This window comes from Thamnophis elegans, chromosome 16 (assembly GCF_009769535.1).
Source record: "Thamnophis elegans isolate rThaEle1 chromosome 16, rThaEle1.pri, whole genome shotgun sequence".
Classification (NCBI taxonomy): domain Eukaryota; kingdom Metazoa; phylum Chordata; class Lepidosauria; order Squamata; family Colubridae; genus Thamnophis; species Thamnophis elegans.
In genome coordinates, this window is record NC_045556.1 from 18,235,069 (window position 1) to 18,247,479 (window position 12,411).

The following is a 12,411-nucleotide window of genomic DNA, read 5'->3' on the forward strand; positions in this document are numbered from 1 at the left end:
CCCTCTCCACTCTTGGGGAAAGGATACTGCAAAATCTCCATTCCCTCCCCACTCTGGGGCCAGGCAGAGGTGGTATTTGTCGGCTCTCTGGACTACTCAAAATTTCCGCTACTGGTTCTCCAGAACCTGTCAGAACCTGCTGAATTTCACCCCTGATCTAATCTGTACACATAGTTTTGCAACTGTAACTGAACAAGAATTACACCAATGTTATCCAGTCTTATTTTTATCTGTTTTGTTTAGTTATAAATATTCCTACCTTTTATTGCACAGCTTACATTTCAACTTCAGTTGCATAATCTTTACTCCTAATTCCATTAGTACATTTCTCAGAGTTCTAAAGGTCAGCTTTCAATCTCTTTTCCCCAAGAGAAAAGATCATTTTTAGCCAACATTAAAATTTGAAAAGAAAGAGAAGGATGATCCCGTGCAATTAAGAGGAGGACCGGGGTGACATGATAACAGCCTTCCAATATTTGAGGGGCTGCCACAAACAAAATGGGGTCAACCTATTTTCCAAAGCAACAGAAGGCAGGACAAGAAGCAATGGGTGGAAACTAATCAAGGAGAGAAGCAACCTAGTAGTAAGAGGATTTTCCTGATAGTTAGAACAATTAATCAGTGGGGCAACTTGCCTCTAGAAGTTGTGAATGCTCCAACACTGGAGGTTATTAAGAAAATATTGGGCAACCATTTGTCTGAAACAGAATAGGGTTTCCTGCCTGAGCAAGTGGTTGGACTGGCAGATCTCAGGGGTCCCTTTATTCTCTCCTGTTTCTGTGTTATTCCTTCTATGATCATGCGCACCCATCCCATCCAGTGGTGGGATTCAGCCAGTTCGCACCACTTTGGAAGAACCGGATATTAACTTTCTGAGCAGTTTGGTGAACTGGTTGTTGGAAGAAATCATTAGGGCAGAGAACTGGTTGTTAAATTATTTGAATCCAACCACTGTATAAAGCCCAAAGAAAGTCTGGAATGGTATGGGATCTCCTGCCCTTGGGTGGGGGGGTCAGACTAGAAGACCTCCAATGTATCTTCCAACCCTATTATTCTATGTTCTTTTCTGGGATAGTAAAGCAGATATGAAAAAGGGGAAATTGGCTAGATTCCCCAGGGGAGCTTTCAAGCAATACATTTTGCATGATTCGAATAACAACATGCCAGGATACACATTACTGAAAGCTGGAAACTAGGTGTCATGCCTGCAAGCCATCTTTTCTTTTTGGACTTCAGGCCTGCCACACTTTCTATTGTAGGAAAATGGGAGGGGGGGGGGTTATATGGAATTGGGTGATATGCAGCCATAATAACATTCTTCTTAGAAACTCAAGGTCATCTTTGTCTCTGCACCTGGCTGGATCTGGATGGGAGGAATCTTCCTTTGTGACAGTGGCTGATTGGGCCATGTGATGGACATGTGGGTGCTGGGCAAGGACTTGAACTTTCAACTGGGTGGGGAAAAGAGGAAGTTTTCAGATTCAGGTTTTCCCAGATGTGCCAACATGACATCTCTATTAAAGTGGAACTTTGAAAAAACACAAGCCTCAGAGTTTTATTTCATTGAGGGTGTTTTTTGGAACCCTGACGCTAGGATTCTCCAGAAAAGAGACCAGCAAAAATGAATCACCTTTTATGCGTGGGATACAGCTCTACTGTGATGACATTCAAGGCATTCCAGGCAGCGATGCTTGTGCCACAAAAGAGACACTGCCATCCAATCATGGCTGACTCGCTCTGGCCAAAGAACAGGAAGAAACAGCACACGGCCGAAATCAGCATGGACCCCCCTGCAAGAGAAAGCGGGAAAGAAAGGAGAAATATGAGCTTGACTGTCAACAAAGTCAAAGATGGCATCCAGAAGCAGGTAATTAAAAGCCTGCCCTTTTAAAATGGGCACTGAGCAAAGGGTTGCTATGGCCCACCAGTGGCCAATAGAGTGGCAGTGAGGAGGTTGGGGAGGAACATGGGCCAGTCCTGGAGTCTGGGAAAGGCTTTGATGAGGGGTCTGTGTCGGAGGCAGATTTGGGTGGCCAGGGCCGTCCAACAGTTATCAGCTGCCTTCAGAGTCGGAGATCAGTGGGGCAGAAGAACAGCCAGAGCCTGTTCCTGATGTGCGCATGTGTAGAGCTGCCAGGAGAAGGGAACAGTTAAGGAACAAGGGCCACCTCGGGAGTAAAGGTGGATGGTGAATGGCCCCTCCCATAGGGAATAAAGAGGAGCCATAGGGAAGTGGAATTTGCAGGAGACAATTAGTTCACTTAATTAGTGTGAAGATTTGTTTGTGACTCTCAGAGACTCCTTGCCCAGTATTTTCTTGTACAGCTTTGTGTTTGGAAGATATTGGCCTGGCAGCTCTCCAAGCCTGATGAGGTCTGTGGTTGTAAATTCACTCTTGAAAGACTGTTTGCCGGGTCTTTGCTGCATGTGAATGAGAGGAATTCACATTAGCTTAATAAAAAGGGGTTTTGTTGGGTCAAGGACTCTGCTTGTTTGTGATTTGGGGAAGTCTAGGTCAGAACAAGGGTTTAATTGCATGATGGCTGTTTTGATGTCCCTGCAGATACTTCTGTTGTATATTTCCAAACTTAATAGAACTTCCCATGCCCTTTCTAGATCAGACCACTTCAAAGCAAAGAAGGCGGGATGAAGATTCATTGAGCAGGCATGGTGGCAGATTGGCTTATGATGCTGAAACTACCAGACAGAATTGATATTCACTTCAGCAGTTTGAGCCTGGCTCCAAGAGATTGGGTGAGCTCCTGCTGCTCAGTCCCTGGCTTCTGCTCAGTCAGGAGTTTGAAAACATGCAATATGGCAAGTAGGCAAATGAGGATGCGGTGGCTCAGTGGGTAAGACGTTGTTGATCAGAAAGGTCAGCAGTTTGGCAGTTCGAATCCCTAGCACCGTGTAATGGAGTGAGCTCCTGTTACTTGTCCCAGCTTCTTCCAACCTAGCAGTTCGAAACATGTAAAAATGCAAGTAGAAAAATAGGAACCGCCTTTGGTGGGAAGGTAACAGTGTTCTGTGCGCCTTTGGCATTTCATCATGCCGGCCATATGACCACGGAGGCATCTTCGGACACCGCTGGGACAAGTAACGGGAGCTCACTCCCTTACGCAGCACTAGGGATTCGAACTGCTGAACTGTTGACCTTTCTAATCAACAAGCTCAGCATCTTAGCCACTGAACCACCGCGTACCTTCCTTACCAGTTTGCAAATGTGAGCTTGCACGCGCCATGGTTGCACATGTGCATTGCCTTCTGCGCATGTGCAGTGCTCGCATATTACATCAGGGCAGATGGGCAGAGTCTCCCACAGCCGCCGCTACCAGTTTGCCTGAACCGGAGAGAACCGGCTGAATCCCATCTCTGTTCTAAATGCCTGGCTCTTGAACCAAGACATGGCGGTCATCACACGAAAGGACTGCCAGACCCATCCTTCCCCTTTGATACCATTCGTCCCCACTCACCGATCATCTTGATTCTTCCTAATTTGTCCATCAGCAGAGCTGAGATGATGTTGCCAGGCAAGACGGAAAGGCTGCCCAAGAAGCTGACAAGGTAAATGAGGAAATCGTTGTCTTCCTCAAAATCCAGCTGGCAGCCCTTCTTCTGCCCAAAATACGAGACATTCACAAATTCGCAGTCAATGAATTTATACTTGTAGAGATCTGTGAGAAGGAAACAATGGATGATGATCCTTAGAACAGCTTTGATAAGTGAGGGGCAAATCTCTAGCGGCTCAGATTCCTGGAGACAGCCGTTTATGGCGAGGGTAAGAATTATTGGGGCGGGGAGTGCGTATTTCTCATCGGCCGGGGCAGGGGTGGGTTTCAACCGGTTCGCGGCAGTCCCTGCGAACCGGTAGTTGCCGAACCCGGAAGTAAGTAACGCCGGCAGCCCGCCCGCGGTCCTTACCCGGTTTTGATGAGTTCTGCGCTTCCACGCATGCGCAGGACGCATACAGCACCTGCGCGATCGTCCAGGAGCAGCTGGAGCGTCGCACAGATGCTAGTATGCATGTGTGCACCGCGCGCGTGCACGAGGACGCCGCCGGCCCCATTCCAACCGAACCGCTTGGAACGGGGCGAGAAACCCACCCCTGGGCCGGGGTCACAACTTTCTGAATTTCTGAGAGAATTTTAATGAAGGAGGGGATTGTGCAAACAATCTTCCATGAGGTCTCGTGAAGTCTTGAACACTAGGTCTCCAGAATTCTTCAGATAAGATCACCTTTACATAACTTCACAATTTGGCTGGCGTTGTGGGACTGGCCTTGGGTCAGAGCTTCATCAATCCCTAGCCTAGAACCCTAATTCTAGACATTATACTGAGAAGGTGTATCTGTTGAGCCTGAAGATGACTTTCGTGTAGCCATATTTCATTGTAGCCTTTGCACGCTTTTTCTATTAGCTTTTAGGTTTGTAGTAACTGAATTTAAAAATACTTCAGGGTCGCCACTTTCTAACTCTTAACAGGGGTTGTTGACAGGGTTGTGAAGCAGGGGTGAAATCCTCCCGGTTTGGCCTGGTTTGGCTGAACCAGTAGAGACTATTGTCCTTGGTTCTGTGAACTGGTAGTTTAAAAAAAAGCTTCCGAGGATCGCACGGGTCAGCTGTGAGCCGTGTGATTGTCGGAAGCTTTTTTTTTCCGGCAGGGAAAAAATGCTTTAAAAAGCTTTTTAAAAAGCTTCCGATGATCACATGGCTCACAGCTGAGCCACGCGATCATCGGAAGCTATTTCTTTAGATTTTTAAAGCATTTTTTTCCTGCCGTTTCAGGCGAATCGGCAAGGAGAAAGTGTTTTTAAAAGCTTTAAAAAAATAGCTGAAAGTGGGAGAAAAAAAGTTGACCATGCCCACCCAGTCACATGACCTTTCCCACCAAGCCACGCCCACAGAACTGATAGCAGGGAATTAGATTTCACCACTGGTGTAAAGTTAAAGGGGGAATGTTATGTCCAGGTGGCATTTCTTTCCCGTGGGAAGAGAGACAATGCCTGCAGCTGGCTGAAGGTGGTTTGGAGTCACCTGGCTGTTGGACTGAGGATTGATTGTAGTTTGTGACCCCCGCGAGGGGGGGGGTGTTCAAACTTTTGCTTTTATTGGGTGTAATTCCTGATCTGCTTCAGAGTTGGAATTACACCACGTCCTTGCCAATTTAATGTGCTCTTAATAAACGGATTTGCAAAGCAAGATGGATGCCTTGGACTTTATTTTTTTGGGACATGTTACTTGGGAGGCCTGGCAATATCTTTCCAATTGGAAAGCTAGAAATCGTCATGGTGTGGCTTCAGGGAGGTTTCAAACCAAGCAAGGTAGTGCTCATGGATTCACAATTCCAGCCTGATCTATTGTGCATGTGGCTTTTAACACTATTTTACAAAAAGAAGAGGACTTTAATATTGTCCTGTTGGAACCATCCTCTGCCCTGCTCTGATGGTCCTAGGAACTCTGCTGAATCAAACCCTTAGCATGAAAATTACAAATGATGTAAATTATGACAAATAATGGAAATTGCAAATAATTTCCATCCTCCAAAAGAAAGAAAAGCGAATGTTTGGGACTCAATCTCAGACCTACCACAACGTAAACTTCTAAGCAGAAATGATCCTTGGATCCATTTTTTGAGAAAGGTATAGTTTTACGAGAGACCAAGTGTATTGCAGTAATGCATAGGCAGAACTGAGAATCGCGTGCCCCAAAATCACTAAGTTCTATTTCCTCCCCCTTATCTGCCCCTCTCTGCCACCATCCCCACTGTAACCCATCAGGTCCATGCGAAATGTTTTCACAACAGTCAATCTAACCGCAGGTTGGTATGCGGCTTCCTCTTTCTTCCAGCTGGTTGACCTTGAAGCAGCTTCTGGGGATGGCACAGTCTCTACTTTCATTTCCCCCAAGCGTTCGCCCTCCCCTCCCATTATTCCCTCTCCCCACAGTCCATGGCAGTCTTACACTGGCAAAGCAAACATAAGGTGGCATTTGACATTCAGTCCAGGGGTGTCTGTAGGGTTTAATCAAAATATTCAAGATGGCAGCCATGATGGTGTGATCCAAATTCTGCTTAATTACGGGTTGCAGGTAGAGCTTGCCTTCCACTACTGGAGCTGCCATCTTGACTATTTTGGCCACACACTACAAGACCCTCCACTTCTCGGCTCTGCAGAGGGATTATTCTGCTTCCTTTGCAAGTTCTGCTCTAAAGACTTGGCTCTCTGTCTTCTGCTTTTACAGGGGGGGGGAACCCAGCTCCCCTCCCTGATGCACAGAGGCACTTCATGCATGCATGCCCAGGTGCCCCTCCACGTTACCTGTGTCGTAGAAGGTGGTATTTACAAGAGTGCACTTTTTGAAGAAGGTCTCGCTGGATGTCACATCTTCAAAATGACAGTCCTCAAAGAGAGAGTTGTCAAAAGTCACATCGCGCATTTTCATTTGAATGAACCTGAGGATGGACAAGAGCTAAGACCTTGCCTTCATACTTCAAACCTTGTCATTAGCAAAGGGCAGAAGGTAAGAAACACAACAGGCTATAGCAGTGATGGCTAACCTTTTGGTCGTCGCAGGCCGCCAGCCCCCGTGCATGCGCGTGTGACACACACACCCGTGCTCCTCCGCTCTGCACATGTACACACATCTCCCGCATGCATGCTTGGCAGAGACTTGAAAATCACTCACAGGGGGCTATAGAATCTATCCAAGATGTGCAATGACTTAAACCAGGGGTTGTCAAGCTTTTTATACCTACCGCCCACTTTTGTATCTCTGTTAGTAGTAAAATTTTCTAACTGCCCACCTGTTCCACAGTAATGGTGATTTATAAAGTAGGGAAGTAACTTTACTTTATAAAATTTATAAATCAGAGTTACAGCAAACCCCTACCTCCCACCATGAAAGCTGGAACGCCCGCTAGTGGGCGGTAGGGACCAGGTTGACTACTACAGAGTTAAACCAAGACTAGGAGCATCTTTAAATTTAGAATACAAACATTTCCTCTCCAGTTTTAGAAACTTTAGGTACTCGTAAGCATTTTTGTTAGCGGAAGAGTTGGATAATTTGGATGTAAGGGAGTCCATCAAGCCTTGCTAAGACTTCCTTTAAAGGTTGGGGAAATAACTGAAATCATTCCAGAAGAAACTGCTGGGATGAGAAACCAGGTGATGCTCAGAAGCTCCCAGTTCTGAAATTATTTCAATATATACGATGACTGTCGCGATATTATTCTGTGCAGAAAGACCCTACTTACTACTATGGAGGAATGGATGGTGAAGTTGATGGATGTTGGTGAAAAGGATACATTTTTGGATTAGAAAAACAGACCCTCTATGTTTATTGGTGACTGGAAGCCTCTTATGGGCTTTGGGAACAAAAATTGGGAAAAATGAGCTTGTGATCTAGGATTTTAATGATTAGACAGGATAGATTATAGAAGGAAGAGAGTCGTGAAATGCAGCCCAACCATACATTTCAGCAGAAAAGGTTTCTGTGAACTGCTTTCCCTCCTATTGCCACAAGAGGTCAGAATGCCCCAAATAGAGACCAACAAGTACTTTTAAGTTGCCATCAAAGGGTGGTGGTGGTGGTGGTGGAGAATCTGATATCTAAAATACAGAGAAGTTTCCTCCTGCAAGTTGAGCTTGATTCCTGGTGCCGCCTGGTCTCAGCCCAGAAATGTCCCAGCAGTGAGATCTTCTGGAGTCCAGATCTTTATTTCCTTACACTTAATGCAATCTTGCCAAACTAAAGGTATAACCTTTTAGCCTAATAGATATACCCTGAGAGATTTTAGGGTTTTTTTAAAAAACAAAAATAACCTTTTCTTCTCTACATCAGCCAGAACAGGACTGTACAGTCTCTTGTCTTAGGCACCTCAGAAAAAAAAACAGAATAAAAGAGTTGGAAGGGACCTTGGAGGTCTTCTAGTCCAACCCCCTGCTTAGGGAGGAAACCCTACACCACTTCAGACAAATTGCTATCTAATCTCTTCTTTAAAACTTCCAGTATTGGAGCATTCATAATTTCTGGAGGCAAGTTGTTCCACTGATTAATTGTTTTAACCCTCAAGAAATTTCTCCTTAGTTCTAGGTTGAAATATGCTCTCTGCTTCCTCCCTGGGAAGTTGCAGTGTGATTGTGAAGATTTCCTCCCTCTCTCCACTTCTTCCCCAGCTGCACATTCCATCACACATGGTTGTGCCACGTAGCTTCCTTGGCAATGGTATGGAAGTCTGTTGCTTTCCTTCCTCTGGGAATTTTTAAAAAACTTCTCAAATTTAGTGGAGAGTTGCAGGATTTCCCAGTGGGTATTGTCAAAAAACTAAACTGATCTGACCTTGCTTGACTCATCTGGATTGAGATATGAAACAATCCAGTGACGTGCAGTGAGGTTTATGGCTGGTGAGGCAGCAATTTTTTTAGACTTGTGGACTTCAACTCCCAGAATTCCACAGCCAGGCATGCTCAGTTCCGATTTAAAGCAACAGCATTTGTTTTTCTCCTTTGCTAAATAAGTTTCTTTCTTTCTTTTTCTTTTTCTTCTCCCTTCCCCTCCTTCTTCCCTCTCTCCCTCCCATCAGGAATTTTTCAGCTTTTAACTCTTGCTTAGCTCTGCTCGAGTGATCATAAAGATAGATTAAATGAGGCACGTGGTTCTCCCGCCTCCTCCTGTAGAGGGCACTTTTTTAGAGGCTTTTTTAAACAGTTAAGCACCAAGCAGAGTCATCCACTGTGACTCTGGCAGCAACTACCTTTTTCCTTTTACATTTTTTTTTCTTTTCATGATGACAGTGGTGAGGCCCTGCCTCCCCTGCCTCCCCTGACTGCAGTCCCTGAAACAATCATATCTAAAAAACCTCTAAAGCAATATAATAGAATGAATGAGCTGGAAGGGACCTTGGGGGTCTTCTAGCCCAACCCCCTGCTCAAGCAGGAGAACCTGTACCATTTCAGATAAGTGACTGAGTCTAGAATCTTCTTAAAACCCTCCAGTGGTGGGATGTCCACAACTTCTGGAGGCAAGCTGTTCCACTGGTTAATTGTCTTCACTGTTAGGAAGATTTATTTATTTTATTAGACTTATATACTGCTTCATAGGGCTTTCAGCCCTCTCTAAGCGGTTTTACAGAGTCAGCATATTGCCCCCAACAATAATCTGGCTCCTCATTTTACCCACCTCGGAAGGATGGAAGGCTGAGTCAACCCTGAGCCGGTGAGATTTGAACAGCTGAACTGCAGAACTGCAGTCAGCTGAAGTAGCCTGCAGTGCTGCATTTAACCACTGCGCCACCTCGGCTCTATGAAGATTCTCCTTCATTCCAGGTTGCTTCTCTCCTTGGTTAATTTCCAACCATTGTTTCTTGTCTTGCTTTCTGCTGCCCCTCAAATACTGGAATACTGCTATCGGGGGGGGGGGGGGTTGACATGCTTCTTTTCTTTAGATTAGCCAAACCCAAATCCTGCAGCCATTCTTCATATCTTTTAGTCTCCAGGCTTTTGATCATCTTAGTTGCTCTTCTCTGAGCTTTTTCCAAAGTCTCAACAACTTTTTTGTAGTATGGGGACCAAAATTGTTTGCAGCATTTGAAGTGTGGTCCTACTAGAGTTTTGTAAAGCGGTACAAATATTTCACGTGATCTTGATTCTGTGCCTCTGTTTACACAACCCAGGGTTGTATTAGCATTTTTTTGGCTGCTACTGCACACTCCTGCACAATATTTCATCTCTTCTGAACTAAAATAGTTGGAGTGATTTGAGCTTTATTTCTCCTGCTTTGAGCAAAGACATGTCCCCAACCAGCTACTCATGCAAGAAATAAGAAATAATGAGCCGAGGTGGCGCAGTGGTTAGGGTGCAGGCCACTTCAGCTGACTGTTGTCTGCAGTTCAGCAGTTCAAATCTCACCGGCTCAAGGTTGACTCAGCCTTCCATCCTTCCGAGGTGGGTGAAATGAGGACCCAGACTGTGGGGGCGATATGCTGACTCTGTAAACCGCTTAGAGAGGGCTGAAAGCCCTATGAAGCGGTATATAAGTCTAATAATAGATAAGTTGGCTAATACAACTGAAATATTCAGAATTGGGAACTTGAGCTTCCGTATAGTTTCCATGAGTAAGGTGTTGCATCTAAACAAGAGTACACAGCACAGGTCTCCACATTTCTGTGTGCAGCCCCAGAGTCCTATAAGGGTGAGTGAGAATGAACTTCGGAGACAGGAAAAAGAACTTGCAGGCAGGTCAGGCAAGAGATCATCTCAGCCCATAGAAGGAATGGGGGTGGGGTGGGTGGAAGAAGCACCTCAAAGGGGGCCCTTCCTAGTTTCCATTAGATTCAAAAATAAGGAAAAGAGGGATACTTCCAGATTTTGTGAGTTTCTATCACTATAATCTTAAACATAAAAGTAAGGTTGATGGATGGTGCTTCTTTTCTGGACTACCTCAAAACCTGATATCAATTTTGCAAGTCTGAAAGTCGTGACCCGTCAAAACCGCGGAGGACAAAATCGCGCTCGACGAAAGCGCGCATTTGACATCATCACAGCGCGACGGAAAAAATTAAAAATTGAAATAAAATTAAAATTAAAGCAAGCCGATTCACATAAAGGTAAGGGTTAGGGTTAGGGTTAGGGTTAGGGTTACGTTAAGAGTTAGGGTTAGGTTTAGAGCGTTAGGGTTACGTTTAGCGTTAGGTTAAGGGTTAGCGTTAGGTTTAGCGTTAGGTTAAGGGTTATGTTTAGGGTTAGATTTAGGGTTAGGTTAAGGGTTAGGTTTAGGGTTAGGTTTAGGGCTGGGTTTGGGGGGGTTAGGATAAGGTTTTCGCTTTATTTTTACATTTTTCGATCACAGCGCGATGTTTTCGTCACGCTGTGATGACGTCAAATGCGCGCTTTTGTCGAGCGCGATTTTGTCCTCCGCGGTTTTGTGGTGGAACCCTGAAAGTACCTCTCCCCTCCCTCCCTCCCATTTCACTGTCCTGAAAATTAGGGAGGGTTCAAGGGTGGGTTGCTGCCGGCGTTACTGTTGGTTCACTGCGCACACAATTGCTTGTAAATAGTTCCGCGTATGCGCGGAACATTAAAAAAGGAAGAAAAAGCATTCAGTGGCCAGCCTAGGTTGCTACCATTTCTGTGACCCAGGCCAACATTCCACTCCCGGTTTGCCCAAAATGGTGCAAACCGGTAGCAACCCACCTCTGGGAGGGTTCTTTCTGAGATGGGTGGTGTGGTGGCTTTGTGGTGAAGATGCTGGGCTTGTCAGCTGGAAAGCTAGCAGCTGAGTTCGAGACTCGAGCATCAAGTGACAGGGTAAGCTCCCATCCTTGCATCAGTTTCTGCCAACCGAGCAGTTCCAAAGCATGCAAATGTGAGTAGATAAATAGGTACCACTTTGAGGGGAAGGTAAGAGTGCTCCATGATGTCATGCTGGCCACATGACCATGGAAATGGACTATGGACAGTACTGGTTCAATGGCCTTGAAATGGAGATGAGGACCGATCCCTATAGTCAGCAACAACTAGTGGAGTAAACACCGCAGGGACTCCCCCTCCTTCCTTCTGAGATGTTTTCCCCACTTCTTGCTTTGGACTCAGATGTCCTTTATCAGAACATTGTCTAGACTTCAGCTCCTTCTCCTATCTCCAAGGTCATGTCCACCTTCAAAGGCATCACTTAATGGAACCAAGTCTCCAATTTGTGTCAACCTTGGGTGGTCTCCCGAAGTGCTAAGCCACTTCAAACCTAGTTAGTATTTGGGTAGGATAGTCTGGGCAAAAGGCCAGACAACGAAGGAAGCAATTATGAGTCACTTCTGTATTGACAAGGAACTCTTCGTGTAGCCCCAAGAGTTGAGTTGAACAAGAAGGATTTTTTTTAACTTAATCAAATAGAAGGGGAAAAGTATTACATCCATGCGGAATAATCACATTAAGTGGAGTTAAATTAATTTAAAGGCCTAATAGCAGCCCTTAACCTCTAAGTGGTCGCTGGCTGCATATCGGCCAAATGTGCAACGTATTTCATTAAAGTTTTTCTGACCATCGGGTTTTTTGTTATCTGTTGTATTGTTATGCAATATACTGCTTTCTCTTCTCTTGGAATACACCATTTGTTAAAATAGCAAATAGTGTTTAAGTTGAGTAGGATAAAACCATGACAAGGTATGAAGACCCCCTGGAGGTCTTCATTTCTCCCACCCTCAGCCCAATTCAAAAATGAGTATCTTCCTGTGATACTTAATTTAGAAATGGGCTTTCTCTGAGCCATTTTATCAATCTGGAGATAATATGAATTTTCTTAGGTACAACTCATCAACTCATTCCAGCTCATTTTTCACACTCAAGCCTTCCTTGCAGTGCCAGAGAGGGAGTTATTAAGTAGTAAAAGAGATGGGAGGCCTAAGAATTCCCCCTCCCCT

The 12,411-nt window shown here is 45.2% G+C and overlaps 1 protein-coding gene across 1 annotated transcript in view; it reads right to left on the reverse strand.

Annotated features, from left to right (window-relative positions):
• The window catches only part of SV2B (synaptic vesicle glycoprotein 2B), a 41,358-nt gene that overhangs the window by 880 nt on the left and 28,067 nt on the right, over positions 1 to 12,411 (reverse strand). Inside the window, exons 9-11 of the mRNA XM_032233160.1 lie at positions 6,317 to 6,450; positions 3,474 to 3,674; positions 1,631 to 1,790 (exon numbers count right to left, since the gene is read on the reverse strand). Of these exons, the coding sequence (XP_032089051.1) occupies positions 1,631 to 1,790; positions 3,474 to 3,674; positions 6,317 to 6,450 (495 nt within the window). The remainder of the gene's footprint in view (positions 1 to 1,630; positions 1,791 to 3,473; positions 3,675 to 6,316; positions 6,451 to 12,411) is intronic.